General features: G+C 41.4%; 1 protein-coding gene across 9 annotated transcripts in view; it reads right to left on the bottom strand.

Annotated features, from left to right (window-relative positions):
• SEPTIN11 (septin 11) overlaps positions 1-19,088 on the bottom strand; it is a 100,214-nt gene that overhangs the window by 29,472 nt on the left and 51,654 nt on the right. For all 9 annotated transcript variants that reach the window (XM_074396313.1, XM_074396318.1, XM_074396314.1 and 6 more), the window contains exons 3-6: positions 15,229-15,424; positions 8,956-9,142; positions 5,237-5,398; positions 846-942 (exon numbers count right to left, since the gene is read on the bottom strand). In XM_074396313.1, coding sequence (XP_074252414.1) covers positions 846-942; positions 5,237-5,398; positions 8,956-9,142; positions 15,229-15,424 — 642 coding nt within the window. The remainder of the gene's footprint in view (positions 1-845; positions 943-5,236; positions 5,399-8,955; positions 9,143-15,228; positions 15,425-19,088) is intronic.

Raw genomic sequence — 19,088 nt, 5'->3', positions numbered from 1 at the left:
ATCTAGATTCAAATGCCAGAACATCTGGCCCAAAGCCAGATGTATTTGTTCCACTCCATGCTGTCTATCACTATGCAGGGGCACTTTTACATAATTTTATCAACACCACCGAGAAGAAAGGAGTTTTCTTACTGTAAAGAAATTGGTAAGAGTAAGAAAAATTGTATTTTTCCCCAGGGATCTCGAAGGTACTCTTTCTTACTGCCTTTATTTAAAACAGAGGAAAAGGAGGACTGGTACAACTTAAACCAATGAAGAACTTTCTGTGCCATCCTGCTTAATCCACAGCACTAGATGTCCTCCTTGACAGCACAAGGGTAGGTCACAGAGTCCTTGCCCTTCAAAGTGACACACCCGACAAGCTTTCAGGTCAGACTGTGGTCACGTCCCAGAGTGCCAAATATAGATCAAATATTCTCCTAAGTCTCAGGTTTACTAAAGTAACGTTTTATTAGAAGACATTTTTTTCATAGTTGATGGGAGAAAAAAGTACCCTCCTGTTCGCAAGAAACTTTTTGCCACTTTTTAATACTTAGCTGGTGAAATGAGTTCCAAGTCCTAGGGAAGAACTATTTTCCGGTCAGGACTTCATATAAATTTTCTACTCAACCCAGCATCCTTGAGCGGCTACCTCAATGGCTTGGCAGCCACTTCTCTCATTTACCCATCTACCTGATTACCTTTCTTTCTTCCTTACCTCCACAATTGCCACGTGTGCCCCACCACTACCTCCCGCTGCCAGCCCACTGTTGAGGACCTCCCTAAACAAGACGGGAAATGAAGAAGCACGACCATTCATACAGGGGCTAAGTGTGAAGACTCCATCTCCCATGCTGTGCACATACCCTGCACCACACCCCAAGGGTACTGCCTGGCCTTTGCCATCTTGTTACCAATCTTCACCTCTTCGGTGCTGCCAACCACTGCAAATGGGAGATGGACCTGCCAAGCAAAAGGACAGAGAACAGTTACCTTCCCCTGCTCTGACAGACTGGTTTCCACCAGCCTCTACTGTCTTCCTCCTTCTGCAGGCCTCTACTTGGTAGCAAGGGAAAAGGTAGGGAGTGCTGGAACAGGCAGGCTGCAGTTTGCGGGGCGAGTGTCACACAGCCCACCCCCACTTGCAACCAAACACTGAGTACGCAATTCAGAGAAAACTATGAGTCTTTGCAACTACAAAGTAAGCTTTAGACTTGTGCTAGCCGATGCAGTAGCTGCTAACTATATGTGGCTGCTGAGCACTTGAAATAGAGCTTACAGGACCAAGAAACTGAAGGTCTAACTTTTAATTAGTTTGCATCTAAATTTAAAATGGAAGCCATATAAAATATTTTTTCACTAAATACAACTTTATTGTTTTGGTAAAACTGTATTCCACTTTGCTTCAAACTCGAATCTTCTGAAAAAGAAGACCAAGGAAGATGGCAAGGTAGGTGGAAAGATTAAAAGATAAAAGTATCTTTTTGATACTTATTTCATATTGAAAAACCTTAAGGTATGTTAGGAGAAACCTGGGTATGCAAATTTACCTTTTTAGCTGTGAACTGTATAAAATGTAAATACAGATAAAGTGGCCAGGCGCAGTGGCTCACGCCTGTAATCTCAGCACTTTGGGAGGCTGAGGCGGGTGGATCATGAGGTCAAGAGATCGAGACCATCCTGGTCAACATGGTGAAACCCCGTCTCTACTAAAAGTACAAAAAATTAGCTGGGCATGGTGGCACGTGCCTATAATCCCAGCTACTCAGGAGGCTGAGGCAGGAGAATTGCCTGAACCCAGGAGGCGGAGGTTGCGGTGAGCCGAGATCGCGCCATTGCACTCCAGCCTGGGTAACAAGAGCGAAACTCCGTCTCAAAAAAAAAAATTAAAAAAAAAAAAAATACAGATAAAGTATTTTTGGTGAAAATTCAGTCCAAAATGAGATATGCTGTCATTGTGTAAAATACAGATTGGATCTCAAAGACCTACTATTAAAATATCTAAAAATTTTTATATTGATTACATGTTGAAATTTTATTTTGAAAAATATTGGGTTAAGTCCTTAAAATTAATTTCACATTTATTTTTACTTTTTTAAGTGGGCTACTAGAAAAATTTTAAATACTTGTATATCTCACATTATAGTTATATTTGAACAGCACTGCTTTAGGCAGTTGACTGCACAAATGCCAAGTCCGAAATGCACTTTAGCGCAAATTATTGGCTCAAGCTAGCACCCAAGACAACTGACTCTTTCACATCGGTTTATTTCACAATTACGGATGCATTCTGATTGGGAGAGGAAATAATAATCCTATCTTTTTACTAATAACATGTAAGAATAAGATTTGAAATAGCTGCTCCAATAATTATTATTTAGAGTTCCTTGATCCAGTGTTCTTCCACAACAGATACAGTGAGAAAGAAGAGAATGTTTTCAAACCAATTCCTCTCCTACAGAGAACTTGACATCATCGTTGGCTCAGGTTGCCCACGTAGCATTTTGTCAGGTATTCAAGATACTGACATCTGCTAGTTCATCTCATCCTCTGGAAGAAGGAAAGAAAGCACATTCTCTTTCTCAAACAAGTCTGAGTTTCAGACTTGAACACTGTTGTGTCCCCTGAAGTCGAGGAGCAACAGGACCTTTCTGGACGATATTTTGGTGTAATGACCAAGGAAATTTTTCCAGGCAAATGTAACAAAAGGGACTGCCAGCAGAATCTGTTTTCCTCATATTTCTACACATCATGTGAAATTTCATCAGCAACAAGTGTTTGTAATGAAGAGCCTAAAACAAAATGTCTTTTAGGAGCAGGATTAATTTGGAACGTCAGAGATTCAGTTCTATGAATCTGAAAAAGAGAGAAAAAAAGCAAAAAGTCTTGGCCATTTTCTTTCCAATAAGTTTAACACAGATATCGTTCCATGACTATAAAATAATGAAAATTATTTAGGAATATAAAGAAAAATTACATAGCATTCATTCATGATACTTCCTGAATCCCACACTAACATCCCAAATTACAGTTCTACAGCAAAATAAAGGAGTGCCATCTCAGTTTGAGATTTTGACCTCTATAAAAAATTATAGACCTCCCACAGTATCCACAGGGTACTGGTTCTAGGACTGTCCATGGACACTGAAATCTATACGTGCTCAAATCTCTGATATAAAATGGTACAGTATTTGCAAATAACCTATGCACATCCTCCTGTATACTTTAAATCATCTCCAGATTACTTATAGTATCTTAGACAACGTAAATGCTATATAAATAGTTATCATACTATATTTTTAATTTTAAAAATAAAAAATAAAAATAGAACTTATTTTTATTTTTTATTTTTCTTGCTATGTTAACCAGGCTGGTCTTGAGCTCCTGATCTCAAGTTATCCTCCCTCCTCAGCCTCCCAAAGTGCTGGGATTATAGGTGTGAGCCACTCCGCCTGGCCTTTTATTTATTTATTTATTGTATTATTGTTTTTATTGTTGTGTGGTTTTTTAAAATTATTTTTTCCCAAATATCTTTGATCCATGGCTGGTGAAATCGATGGATGCAGAGGGCTGACTGCACGTTGCTCTGCGTGGGTGGTAGTATACAGGGTGAGAGTGTAAGCCTGACAGCCAAAGCCTGGGCGCATATCCTACCTCCACTACTGACACCTGTGCAATCTCAGGTGCTGTCCTGCAGTCTCCCCACGTATGAGGAAGGAATAAAAACAGCACCTACCTATGCAACTCTTGTGAGGATTAAATGGAGAGTCTTCAACAGTGGCTGGTGCATAGTAAAAGCTCCAGAAATGTGAAAAATGTCAGGTGGTATTATTATGACATAGCTCTCAATAACCACAACTAGAGAATTTTAGAGGTGGAAGAGATCTTGCCTCTTATACAGTTCAATCCTGCTTAAGAATTCCTGCTACAGTACTCTTCCAAGTGGATTGAAACAGGGTCTGATGTCTACCAACCACTGACAATGGAAACTCACTGCTTCCCAAGAAGTAAGATGTGTCTTTTATCTCAGTGCCTCTCCTAGTTAAACATTCACTTCGTAATGGGACCAAAACCCCGTTGATCTTCTGCCCATTCATTTTGGTTCTTTTGCACAAGTCTAGTCATTCCCCCTTGTGGCAACCTTCCTATCTCATCATGCCCATTTCCTGGGAAGAACCTGCTTTTCAGATTCTTTCAGGGATTCCAGAGCCTTTACTACTTTGAATTCCAACAATCATCACTGGGCATCCACTATATGCAAAGCATGCGGCTTTCATGGATGTTACGCACTCCCAAAAGAAAAAAAAGATGTGTAGAATCACTGCAACTCACAGCTGACCTACGGGCTGTGAGACACACAAAAGAGGGGCCGGGCACAGTGGCTCCTGCCTATAATTCCAGCACATTGGGAGGCAGAGGCGGAGGTGGGTGAATCATGAGGTCAAGAGATCGAGACCATCCTGGTCAACATGGTGAAACCCCATCTCTACTAAAAAATACAAAATTTAGCTGGGCATGGTGGCGTGCACCTGTAGTCTCAGCTACTTGGGAGGCTGAGGCAGGAGGATTACTTGAACCCAAGAGGTGGAGGTTGCAGTAAGCCAAGATGGCGCCACTGCACTCTAGCCTGGGTAACAAGAGTGAAACTCCGTCTCAAAAAAAAAAAAAAGAGACACACAAAAGAGCAGTGAAACAGACTTGAGCAGGATGGAGACTCGCCAGGAGGGATTAGATGACAAACACACAGACAACCACTGTTGCTTTAACCATTTATCTCCTGACTAGCTCCTCTCTGTGATGTGGAAATTGTATCCTCAACTGCCAGTTACCTAATGATTCAGGAAAGGGTAGGAAAAATAGAAAGCAGGGAAGGACAGGATCCAATCACCAAAACAAAATTGGGACAAGCCGACATATTTCTGCCAAGATTGGTGGAAACAAGCACACATCTATTTCCTTTGAGCTGCTTTTTGTGAATTGGTGCTGGGCTGGCATTTCCTTCTCACAAGATTTGCTGTAGAAATCATAATTGTTCGAGTGGGAAGGAAATCTGAGATCATCTTGTCTAACGCTCCCATTTGACAGATAGAGAAACTGGAGAGCGGGCTGGTTAAACGACTTGAAGTGGTGGCAAAGCTGGACTACACCTGAAGTCATCTGGTTCCTAATCAGTCCAGTGCTCCAGCCACTCTACAAAGCTGCTAGTAAGACAGGCATTCATAAAAGTCACTTGTTCCCATTTGACTTGAGGACTTACGCTCATTGTTGCGTTAATCTCGGCCACTGTTTCCTCATCAGTGGGGAACTGATATATCTGGACCCCATTGCTGACTAGTTCACTCATGATCTTGCTCTTGAATTTGTGCAGCTCGTTCTTGGCAATGGTGTCAGCTTTCGCAATTATTGGGATGATGTTCACCTGTAAAACAGATATGTCCATTTTTACACTATTCCAACGGAAGAAAAACAGACAAGTGAATAAAACAGCAAACAAATAAAATGTGCATAACCTCACCATACAAAACAAAGATGTTTCATGCCTGTATCAAAACATCTCATGTACCCCATAAATATACAAACCTACTATGAACCTCCAATTTTTTTTAAAGTAGAGATGATAAGGAAAATCAGACTTTCCACCTAGGTGAAAAATTAAGACCTGAGATAAACTTTTAGTTGCACACTCAAACACTTTTACTTCCTCCCATGCTGCACTGAAAGTATGCTTGTCATTTCCTCTCCTGTGCTGCCTCATTTTTCTTTACAGAATAAAGGAAGTGTTACTGTTCTATGACAAATAGTGATAACAAAGGAGCCTATTCTTTGAATGACGAAACACTCCTTTTAGACCCTCCCATCTACTTTTGGTTCTTGATTTTTGCACACCCTCACAGTGCAATAACAGAGTTTTTGTTAGAGGAGTGGAGTATTCAGTTCTATGCAGTGCAACAGCCTTTCTTTCTTCTGATGACCTGAAAATTGCTAGGAGAGGAGAACCGAAGTATTAACCAAAACAAAATGGTTTCACCCACTGTAAAATTTTTCAAAATCACACCGACTAATTCTTTTGAAAATCAGCTTCTATCAAATTACTCCTTCATGCCAGAAGAAAACCGCCAAAGGCAAGGCTCACTTTCACAGCATCGGTTCCAAAGAACAGGGGAGAACTCGGAATTTCACATGTGTGGCAGAAAGCCCAGAAAGGATACCCCAGAGCGCAAGTTGGGAACATCCAATGTGGACGTTCTTTTCCTGGCTGCCCACAGCCCTGTGCACAGGACACATCTCTTAAACTCACATTTTAAGATTAACTTCCCCCTACTCCCTGTAGAAAAAGAGGTTTCAATAAGACGTTACTGACATCCGATATATAGAACAATGCTCTCCATGCAGCGCAGGTGAGAGAGAACAGCCTTGGCAAGGAAGCTGTCCTAGCCAGTGAACAGAGAGTCTTTAGGGACGTGGTCAGGTCACATCTGCGTGCCTTCACATCTCCTTTTATCCAAAGGCCAAATTACAAATTCTGATAAACCAGAATGAGATGACATGCTGACAAAAAGACCTATTCTTCAACCTATTCCTCAACCTGCTCCTAAGCTCACCATGCTCGGACTTCCTCCAGCAAGCTGCAGACTAAGAAAAACATCATTGATGGTAGGGGCAATGTTTGGATCAGGACTGGAGGAATAAGAAGCTTCCTGTTGATCTTATTGGCTATCTTCTATACACATTTAGTATTTAATTAATGTCAACACAGACAAAATGGCAGAGATTCACTCCTTCTCGGCCAAACTGATCAGAGGAGATAGAGAAATCAAGCAATTTAGTTTTAAAGCCTCTTTTTCCTCATTGGCAGGAGCTTGAAAGTCTTTTCTGAAATGACCATATATTTGCTTAACCCTTCCCTTTAATTGTATAAATAAAACTTTGATATTATCCTTTTTGGATGCTAGCTAGCTCTCCAACTCGTCAACAATATCACTCCTTTGACAGTTTAACCTGCTTTATGGTTGGTTGTTTGCTTTCATTAGTAGTGCCTGTTTTGCCTTTTTCTTTTCCTTTTTCAATGAACTCTACTTAACATAATCATAGTGTTGGATATTACCCAGCTGTGTCTGCATACTCAGCACCCGGTTAGGAATCCTCCTCACTCTACTTCCTTCAGAATGTCTAGGTGGGGTGGGGGGTTGCCCCTGCTTCCAAGGACACAACAGACCCAGAAGCAGCCCTCACTGCCCCCGATCTTGAGAGAACGTGTTCTCTTTCTGAAAGCATAGTTTCAAGGGCAAGAATTTCCCAGCGCCACGCCCCCCTCCCTTCTCTCTCCATTCGGGAGATTTAATGGTTTATGTTTAAATTTCTCGGGTGTGGGAATAAATTAAGAGTCAATCACTCCAGTGGAAGTCCTAAGGAACTCCTTTCATTGGCCCGGCATCTCAGAGGAGGTGGGGGTTCTTCCCAGGCTAAAAGTCCCCTTCTTCCATACCCCTTCAGACTCCATGTTTGGGTCCCCTTCCACAAACACTCCCTTCATGGACGCAGTCTCTCTCCTGGGTTTCCCCTCTGGGGTCCCCTTCCACACTCTCATGGAAGCCTGTCTTCTCCTCCTAAACTCCATGTCTCTCTATTCCCTAACACTCTCGTGGAAGCTGCTTTCCTCTCCTGGATTCCATCTTTCTGGATTCTCTCATTCAGTGTGAGAATTAGCAGTTTCTCTCTCCTTCTCCTGTTTCTCTCTCTCTTTAAATAAATCACTTTCTACAAACACTTTTGAGTCTGGCATTTACTGTGCACTGTGCCATGGTCGCCTCTCTCATTCTTGAGAGGGCAGGGGGCCAAGAACCTGGAGAAGCGTCCTCTCAGGGGAGCTGAGGGCACCCTGAACCCCAATATCATACTCTCTGAACTATCATGGCTAAGGGCACAGCTCCCAGGGGTTGAATTGCAGAGGAATCAAATGGGATGAAGGAGGGTTTCTATTTATTTTCCGAAGAGTCCTCTAGCTGCAAGGATCCTTCCAGGCCATTAGATTTTTCTGTAAACCACTGTGTCTGTGCATGCTGGAAGCTGAAGGAGTCTGGCTTGGCTTCAGCCTCTCCAGCCATTAAAGGCCAGTTCAGACAGAGGCCTTGGGGACAGGCTGATCTTCTGAGCACTCTCTCACTGTTTTGTCCCTCTGGAGAGAAAGCATCTTTATCAGTGTTGTTGTTTAGACAAAACCATAGTAACAACAGCCAGCAAAGCCCTTTAAAGAGCTTTATCATCTGATAAGACTTTTTTGTGAATGCAAAAGGGGGTTCGAATTTAACAGTAAATACTATCCACGGCTTGGTTTTGTCCTTGTTCTTACTGCCATTTGTTAGATCCTTGTTTCAGAATGTAATTATTATTTTAAAATGGAAAGTCTAATTAATTATATAGTAAGGTGCCAAATTTTATCAAACTTACCAGTGTCTTAGCCCTCATGTGTTGTGAAAAAGAGAAGGTATAAATGTGGCAAGCTCAGGGATCACACTGAAATGAAGACTTTGCTTCACTTGAACATGCATGTGCAATTCAGTTTTAAAATCTAAGAAGCTGGACCATTATCATCACAGAGACAAAAATTTAACCTTTTATTCCATTCTAAACTTTGAATTAAAACCAAACCTCTAGAAACCTTTTAGAGAAAGATTTTTTTTTTTTTAAAGAAAATAAACAAACCTGGAAGTTATATTTCCACCTCCCATTTAAGAATTAAAAATATCTCCTGGAAAGTGACTTGATGCTTTTTTGTTTGTTTGTTTGCTAGTTTTGTTGTATTTTATTTTTGTCTAACAGGCAAGAGGTTTTGAAGTATTTTTCTCATGCTGTTAAACACTGTGTTTCTGTAATCCAGCGGAAAAAAACCACACTGAAAGCAGGGAATAAATTGGGGCATTAGAATAAAGAAGATCTGAAAGGAGAGCAGATGATAACCAGAGTGGCAGCAAGTACCTTACTGTCCAGCTTTTTCATGGTGACCAGATCCAGGGACTTTAGTGAATGTCCAGTAGGGGCAATAAAGTAGAGGCAGGCATGGATCCTTGTGTCATGGTAGTTGAACAGAGATCGTTTAATCTTCAGTTCTTCTTGCAGGTAGGCCTCGAACTGGGCGTCAATATATTCTACTATCGGCTTATAGCTAGAATGCAGAAATAGCATGTTTCTAGTCTCAAACCTCTTTCACAGTTTGGTGTAGACAATCCTCCATTCAACGTCACAATGGCTTCCTCTTTCCTGAAGGCTAAAGCCCAAGTCCTTACCTTGGTGTTCAAGGCATCACCTGATCCCTGAATAGCGCTCCGGGCTCACCCTCCTGTCCCGGCCACATAGAACCATTTGTAGCAGCCCCCACGTGTCAAGCCCTTATTTCCTCTGTGTCTTTGCTCACACTGGCCCCTCTGCTGGGACCTGTCTTCTTCCTACTCTTCTCCTGGCTAACATTCATCCTCTAAAACAGAGCTTGTTTTAGTGGAGCAGGCTGCCACTCCCCCAAGAGGCACCCATGGAAGATACTGCTAAGAGACTGTGGCATTCTTTCCTGCTGGGCCAAAACTGGGCCTCAAAAATCCATCTGAGAAAAGTGACTATGACAGCCTCTCCCTACTGATTGGCATTGGTGCACAAAATGAAACTGGGGTGTGGTTCAGGATATGACACTACCACCTACTGGGAGCTACTCCCTGGTCTTCTGCCCTATTTCTCCAGAGACAGGAGCTCTCTGTGCTCCCGTATCCCTGTGCATGATCCATAACTTCATCTAAGAACTGACGTGCCTAGACTATTATATCTTTAAGATTCCTTCCAACTCAAAATCTTCATGATTTAAAGGTAAATGTTGTAACCCTCTCTTCTCACCAAATAATTCAAATCTGTTTTGGCTAATGATGTGTGATTCTATTAACTGACCATAAATACAATGACTAATAGCATATTGGGAATACACATTCCATAAACCACATGTCCAGAAAGTAAGTAGTATGTCATTGTGGGAAACCCCCTAATTCTTTCTGGTCTCCAAAGGGACTACTCAGAAGTTTGTTTTAGCAACAAAGAGACCGTTCTATTAGGAATACAAAGAGTTAATTCTCCCAAACTTACTGCCTTTCTGAAGATTTAAGTTAAAAACCTTTTAACACCCAAATCCCATACCCATAAGTTAAACTGAAACCCCTGAAAGGGAACCACAAAGAAAATGTAATAAAAATGACAGCAGACATGCTAAGAAAAACAAACATCCCCCAAATAAACAATAACAAAAACTTGTGAGCAAACCTGAAAGCAGTCATAAAAAGCTTTTTGATATTTTTCCTTGGTGATTTTATCACAATCTACTGGTTCAATTTGAGTAGACAAAATCTCTAGAGGCTTTAAAAAAAAAAAAAAGGTAGAATGTACCTCAGCAATAATGAAGTTCCAAATCAGAACAGGCAAAATTCCAATAAAAAGAATGAATGAGCAATAAGATTCTTCTATATTTTCTAATCTTGAAATATAGGCATGTATTACATAATAATAATAATATTTAATGAGATAGTTATAGAGGATGGTGGTTAGAAACATGGATTCGATCCAAACTGCCTAAAACCATAACACAGCTGCACAACTTACTAGCTGCTCAAGGTTTACTTAAGCAAGTCAGTAAACCTCTCTGTGTCTCAATTTCCTCACAGGTAAATTGGGGACAAAAATAGTAGTTCTATCAGAGAGCTACTGTGACAAATAGATGAGCCAATACATGTAATATATGTAAAGGGCTGGCATGTAAAAGTGAAATATAACTATTTCATAATAATATAATAAAATAGAATACTATAGTATAGAAGTATACTATACCATAGAAGCAAGCCTGACTTTTTAGAAACCTTTTTAGAACAAACTAAAAAAGAAAAAAAAAAAAAAAAAAAAGGAACTTTACATTCATCCACTTCTCTGCTGGTATCTGTTCTGCTACTGGGCTCACGCCCAGTAGGGAAGTAGAGCAGGCCACTCCAGTGAGATCCACCCATCCCCTTTGCCCTTTCAGTCTGGGGCTGATCCTTCAGTCTCCTGACACTGAGGTAGGTATTTGGGGATTAGGGCTCTTCCATAGCACCCTCTGAACCCCAAGGGTAAGAGAAGCGCTCACAGCAATTGCCCCCCACCTCCCCAGTGTCTGATTTTTAGCTCTTAGCACCGCCTTCTCTCAGTAGTAGTCCAAATCTGGTTCTGCTTTCTATTAATTTCCCTTCTTGCCTCTGGTTTTGATTCTGATCTTCCAAAGATAATGAGAGGCATGACATCGCTCATTTTGCAGTGAGGAATGCTTTCCACACTAGATTCAAGACATCCTTTGTTCTCTAACAACTCAGACCTCCTTCTGCCTGTTCCTATTAGAGAGTCCTGGCCAATCATTCAATCTCCCTGCCTTTCAATCTGTGTTCCCTCTGGAAAATCACACTCATTCCTGTGTTCCACTCATCATCTATCTGATGACAAGTCGTAAATCTCTACCTCTAACCCAGATCTTTCCTCTGAGCTTCAGACCCATCCACCCAATTGCTTATCCTGTATTTTCAATTGCTCTTCCAACTAAACGTCAAAAACGGATCTATTCATCCTGCCCTCAAACCCACTTTCCCCGTATTCCTCAGCATGGTGAATGGGCCACCACCCACACCACTGGCCAAGTCAGAAACCTGGGATTCAACCTGGAGGAATTCTCTCACCTCACACGCATAATCAGTACAAAATCCCATCTACTTTACCTTCCATACCATTATTAATCAATAAAAAGAAAATATATTCCTAGAGAATAATTTACCAAAATGACTATTCACTATGTCAAAGATTGAATTATGCTGATGAAATAGTTTATTCTTGCTGAGACTCAAGCCAGCCAAGTGGTTTTTTTTTTTTCTTTTTTTTTTTTTTTTTTGAGACGGAGTTTCGCTCTTGTTACCCAGGCTGGAGTGCAATGGCGCGATCTCGGCTCACCGCAACCTCCGCCTCCTGGGCTCAGGCAATTCTCCTGCCTCAGCCTCCTAAGTAGCTGGAATTACAGCCACGCGCCACCACACCCAACTACTTTTTTGTATTTTTAGTAGAGACGGGGTTTCACCATGTTGACCAGGATGGTCTCGATCTATCGACCTCTGATCCACCCGCCTCGGCCTCCCAAAGTGCTGGGATTACAGGCTTGAGCCACCGCGCCCGGCCACGCCAAGTGGTTTTATAGTCCTCATCATCATCCTGTAGATGAGATGAACTGTCTGCCTCTCTCTCCAATACCTTTCCACTCTGCATCTAAAGTCAGAAAGATAGGAAGCTTAATCCCATCTTTGCCTTTTGCTAGCTCCATTCCTACTGACACTTATTTATATTCTTTTTGGCCAATTAAAACCTCCCTGGATTGTAGCCATATCAATCAGTGGAAAGACAGGAGGACAGATCCAATCTAGTCCTTATGTTCTCACATAATTTTCTTAAGGCATGGAGATATTCCTTGTTACATAGCTCTCATTTTTTCTCATATACCTCCAGCCATAAAACACACACACACTAAAATGACAGAGACTAACCCTAAAACCGATGGAAAAACATACTTTAGACAATGTTTTTCATCCATCCAACCTACCTATTGGTCATTCTTGCAAAATGGCCAATGCCATCATTGTGGGACTGACTCTCCACTTTATATATGACCAAACATTTACCATGCTTTTTTCTTATCTTGCTGTCTGTTAGCCAACTTTCCTTATCCCTTGACTACCTCCACGGTAAAGTGTGATTAAACTTAACATTTAAAGGCCAAACAGTCCATCTCACTACTGTTTTATAACTCTGATAAAAATTTGGTGAGGTTAAGATTCTGTCTCAGGGGATTTCAATCATCTCTGCCTTTGAGGGCTGACTATCATTACAGCTAGTGATATGCCATGGTCAGCCCACCTCCCGTCTCCCCAATAGTCTGACCCCCAGTGTGGGTCAGACTATCCTATTTACAGTTGAACAACAAAACTTGGTTTCCCTTCTCCAGACCACTTGCTTTCTCCGCTGAAAAGTACAAACAGCCAAAACAAGGAAGCCCTTAAATAACAAAGAGTGAAATGTGCTTTTAAACATAACAGGAAACCTTACTAGATCTCTCTTCCTGCCTCCTTCTAGCTAGCCTGGTCTGAGGCAGATAATAATGCGGGAATGCTGACATGTCCAAAGCCTACGTAAACAAACTGGGACATTCTTGAATTCTTGCCTCTATGGCAGAAAAGCTGGCCTAATCCCCAACGTAGGTAAAAATCAACATGGGTATAGAGAAATAGCACACCCCTTCCCATACGGTTACATAGTGATGCAGAAATGAATATCCCACTTCCAATTTCTTAAGGGAAGCAGAACCTGTTCAAATAATGATTTGTGAACAAGTCACCTGGCTTCACAGTGAACAGTGTCAACAATACGTTCTGAGGTACAGGGTAACAGAGAGTTTTAAGTGCCATTTAAAGAGGTTATGCAACAGCTTTCAAGAAATTTCAGAGGAAAAAAAATATTTGGTATCTAGGTTAGGTTAATATCACACTTCCTCTCTTCTAAAATCTCCTTGGAAACTATTATTTGACCCAAATGAGTCAGATCATTTCTTAAGGAGGGCTCCAGCTGCAAATATGAGGATATGCACTGTCCTAGCTGTTTGCTGCCGAGCGCTGACCAGGGAGTGAAAACCCACCAGCAGCCCGAGGGAAAGTCCCAGCTCAGGGGAGAGGCAAAAATTGAGTGCCAGCACTGAGGCAACAGCGAGCTGGAAGAGCACAGGGAATCTCAGCAAGAGGCTACACCGAGGATGGCTCTCACTCCTGGGGGGAGGGATCCTGAAAAAGTGCAGTTGCCTTCTTCCAATCAAGGAATGCACAAGCAAGATTTTTCCTAACCCCAGGGAGAAAATTCATACCGGTCTGAGAGGTGGAGAACAGGCCTTGCTCTGAGTATTCTGTGACTGTGCAACGATTGGAACCCCCTGGCTCTCTTCCCAGCCCCCACAATGCACCCGTGTCCCTTTCTTTATGACCAGGGCTTTCTCTTCATTTACTGCCCTTGGCATAACAAACAGCCTTCAGGCAGGGGCCTCTCCATCATTCCTTGCCATTGCAGTCATATATTAAGAGCAACTGCTCAGCTGCAGTGCCAGAGCCGAACTTGTCCCCTGCCCCAACACAATGTACAGATAGTCTATTTTGGCCAGATGCAAAGTAAAATCTTTCTCACTCTATCTGACAATTGTTCCTATTATCACATGACGATGTCTACTGAAGAGCATTTGAAGTGCTCTATAGATAAAATAAAGAGCTTGGTGCTCAGCTAACGAATGAATTAAACATTTCTCTATCATTACTGTGGTGCTCCTATTTATATCAGGAATAGTTAAAATGTATCTAGGCAAAATACATTTCTAGAAGCCCCATTCTACAATCACCTTTGGGCCTGGGACAGTTTTATTTTAACTTTCTCAAACTTTTTTTGAGAATGAATGTACTATTTAAAATAGTCATAAGACATCTGAGGTTGAGACTGATAAACAGAATTGGTGCTCTTGAGAAGGAATGTGAACAAAATCTTGACACTAAGACTAATGTGGCTTATATGCCAGGAAATTTTAAGAATTAGAAACTTCCCTCAGATAAGGACAAACAGCAACTCATGGTAAAGACCCAAACTTACTTGGCTTTATAAATGGGGTACATTATAAAAACTCAGTGTACTGTTTTATCATCATATAGCAAGCAAAGGTGAAGGCATTTGGTTACCTGGGGCAGATTTGGTGGAGCTTCTAGAGACCTCCCCTCTAGTGTCCTGGCTCCCCAAGCAGTATGAAGTGGTTGATGGCTGGAGTTTCTGCTAAAACTGTTCTGTGGAGTAGCTGAGTGTTTCTCTATTGCTTTTCCTGGTAGGAAAGCCCCAAACTTGGTTTCATGGCCTTTCTGGAAAAATGCTGTAAGCTAATTTAGTTCCTCTAATAAATCCCTTTTCTGCTCCTACTAGCTGGGATCAATCAATTTTGATACCTGATTCTGACCTCAAGGAAGAACATTCTCAGAAAAATTCTCAGAGGATAATAATGTCACATCTTTTAGGCAATAGAGGACCAAGCCCCACAACTAAAGAACTCCCAAAACATTTGGCCTTCAAATTTACCAGGAATGGATCCTACTATCTCCTTATTCATTTATGTCCCCACAAAATCCCAAGATGTACCTGTCATCTTTATTTATCTGGTCTCCAAATCCCACGGTGTCAACGATGGTTAACTTCAGCCGTACATTGCTTTCCTGAAGCTCGTAACTTCTTGCTTTTAACCGGACACCTGGTTCATTGTGAGTAGCTGGGTCACTTTCAAATTTGGTGTTGAACAAAGTGTCCATTAATGTGGATTTGCCAATGCCTGTCTCACCTACACAACCACAAAAGAAAAGTCAGAGAATGTGTCAATGTCTCTCAAATATCACTTCAATTCCTCAGTATGTTTTTCATTAGTCATGATTATAAAGTTAAAAAAATATGTATCACCAGAAATGCTACTGTGAAGAGACAGTTCTTTCTACGTGTCACCTATGGAATATTTTCCTAAAAATGCCTCAATGAATTTCAGAAACTATTTAGCAGAGAGGATCTTAAGTTTACAGATCAAGAGATTCTTCTTTACCTCTGGATAAAAAAACAGTACTTGCAGGCTGGGCATGGTGGCTCACACCTGTAATCCCAGCACTTTGGGAGGCAAAGGCAGGTGGATCACGAGGTCAGGAGATCAAGACCATCTTGGCAAACATGGTGAAACCCTGTCTCTAATAAAAATACAAAAATTAAACAGGTGTGGTGGCATGCGCCTATAGTCCCAGCTACTCAGGAGGCTGAGGCAGGAGAATCGCTTGAATCCAGGAGGTGGAGGTTGTAGTGAACCAATATTGCACCACTACACTCCAGCCTGGGTGACAGAGTGAGACTCCACCTCCATAAAAAAAAAAGAAAGAAAAGAAAAGAAAAGGAAAATAGTATTATAAGTTTGCCTGTGCTCAATTTGTAGCTTACAAGAACATGAACTTTATCTCTTTCTCTCCTAAATGTTACAAGTATAAAACCATATTACTTAAGAGATGAAAGATTATACTGTTGAATTTCTGTTGCTTGAAACAAGTGATTCCATTTACATTGAATTACCTAAAAGATCAGTTAATTCAACATGAATATGAAACCATGTCATAGAAAAGAATTACATTATTCAAAATAACACTCTTGATGACAATAATAACTAACGTCACTCAGTGCTCACTTTGTGCCGGGCCCTGTGGCAAGAGCTTCTAGTGCATTATCTCCTTTATTTATTTATTAATTTATTTTTGAGACAGAGTCTCGCTCTGTCACCCAGGCTAGAGTTCAGTGGTGAGATCTCAGCTCACTGCAACCTCTGCCTCCCAGATTCAAGCAATTCTCCTGCCTTAGCCTCCCAAGAAGCTGGGATTACAGGCACCTGCCACCACGCCTGGCTAATTTTTGTATTTTTAGTAGAAACGGGGTTTTGCCATGTTAGCCAAGCTGGTCTCGAACTCCTGACCTCAAAGGATCCACCTGCCTCGGTTCCCAAAAGAGCTGGGATTACAGGCATTAGCCACCTTGCCCAGCCACATTACCTCATTTAAACCCTACTACTACTCCCATGACATAGGCCCTACCGTTTCCTCCATGTTCAAGATGGGACACTAGGCTTAGATAAGATTTACTAGGAACTTGCCTAAAGTCATTGCTAAGTGGTGAAACCAGGGTTCTAACCCAAGTCTATATGTGGTTCCAACACCGGCACTCAACCAACACAACAGCCTGACTTTACCATTACAGAGAAAACTGACTGCCCAACATTTTCCAGTTATGGTTATGTTAATCCCTCTATATTGTTTTTTATTCTTCTTTATCCAGCTGGAGTCAAGATGCCAAACATGTTAGTTTTTCCAGCTTCATTCAGAGTGATAGTTTTTCCAGCTTCAGAGTGAAGTCTGTGACAATGAAAGTAAATGTTAAATGATCTGAAACAATAGCCTTATTTACACCGATAATTGTTATTTACACTGATAATTCAAGTCAATAAGTGTTTACTGAGGCCTCATATGTGCAAAGCAGAGTGGCAGGTATCTAGAGCCACTATACCAATCACCTGGTGACACGCAAATGTGGAGCTATGAAGAACTGCAGCCCGACCCTCAAAATAACAGTAGGCAAAATTCTATCTTAATTCCAATTCTTATCTTGAGTCAAAGACAGCTGGCAATGAGAAAAAACTCAGCCTTATGTTTGTGGTGGTGGTGATTGAGCATATGATGATGGAGAAAAGGAAGTAGAAATCCAGAAACATTAGCCCTAGGGATGCCTTTTTTCTTTCTTAATCTGGAAAATTTCTCAGTTAGATTTCTAGCTCAATTTAAACTTGCCAATATAGAACAGACCTTTCAACAACTCCTAATCCCGATGTGTCCCTAGGAGCATCCCCTCCTCTAAGGATTTCCGTGATGACTTTCAGGATGATGGTGTTCTATGGAGAAGAGAAAAGCTCTGGGCAACCTTCTCACTGTAATGACAAAATCTACTTACTAGTTACAAATTCCATATTGTGTACTCACTGCTTTCCAACACAATGCAAAAGTGAAGGAGGATGAAGTTTTTCTGGATTTGAGCTTCCTCTGATTAGAAAATCCTTATATGGCTTGCCTCTAACGATGATGATTCACTTACAGGATAAAAGCTGGTCAAGTACAGTCACCTTACTCTTTAACCTTTCCTGTTATACTCCGAACATCTAAGATTACAGAATTTCCTCTTTAGTCAGCCTTCATTCAGTCAGTATTTTTTCAGTGCCTACTATGTACAAGTTCTGTGCCAAGTTCTGGGAATTCAAGGAACGACCCTGATGTGGTGTTCTCCCACATCTTAGAATCTGGTCTAGAACATGACCGAGTAATACCACTCAGGCTCTACCTTTTTATTATGGGAACAACATTCTGTTTGCCATAATCACTTTCCTCTTATAAGCAAGACCATCCTTTACACCCATGACCCTGCTAGGTGACCATAGACAACTAGACCCTGGCTAGGTCGCTGACCTAAACGTAACCACAGAAGCCCAAGCATTTCGTTATGAGCTGGGGCTCCACATTGGAGAGTGGCCTGTCTATCTAATCACAGTTTTTCTCTTTGGGCATTTGAACGAGATACATGTAATCCCCACACAGGGTGATGGCATGACAAAGAAACAATGTGCACAGAGAGGTAAGCAAGCAGAAGCCATGAGGCAGTAAAGGCTATAAGTAAACAGAAGCCATGCTGCAGACAGAATGTAGGCTGGGAATACAGGAGACAGAGCAGATAGATTGGGTATAGTATTAGAAATCCATTATGAAATTCATGCTTCGGTGCTCACTGTGCGACAAGCATAGGTGCAGTGATGAAGTAATGAATCAAAACAGACAATCGATACTGTTTGCATTCTGTAACATCCTGAATGTCATTCCAGATCTCTATGCGGTCTGCCCGTGCAGCAGTTGAGACTGTTTCCTGCCTTTACTTTGCTGAATAGTCTTACCAAAAAAAAACCCTCCATAAAGGTAATATAAAACCAGTCTCTGCTCCCTAACCTGAAAGAGTGTAATAAGTTCACACTCATCTTTCATGGCTTAACAAATTAACTTTGAGCAAAACAAAGTTACTGTGTAGTGGATACTGAAATAAAACTGAGTTCTCACTGGTAGTCAATACTGAAGGTACTTGGAGTCATTTTAAGTACATGCTGCAAGTGTAACATTCTCAAGCAGGGCCAACTTCTTTTCAGGATTTACCTACTTTTAGAACACAAAAGGCACAAAAGCCGATCTGCCTATAAAAATTTCTCCTTTATGGGAAAGGCTCTGTCAGTAGAAAGTGACCTACTTAACTTTCATCTCCTTCCCTAAGAATAGCAATAAAGACTTCAATTACACGGCAAGGATGCTAGGTTACCTGGACAGGACTGAAATTATCATCTCATTTTACTAGGTTAAAAATTACTTAAGCACCCATGTGAATCAGGAACACCA

The sequence above is a fragment of the Saimiri boliviensis genome, chromosome 3, assembly GCF_048565385.1.
Source record: "Saimiri boliviensis isolate mSaiBol1 chromosome 3, mSaiBol1.pri, whole genome shotgun sequence".
Lineage (NCBI taxonomy): Eukaryota > Metazoa > Chordata > Mammalia > Primates > Cebidae > Saimiri > Saimiri boliviensis.
Note: the sequence above shows the minus strand (reverse complement) of the source record. Positions and strands in the feature narration are given on the sequence as shown.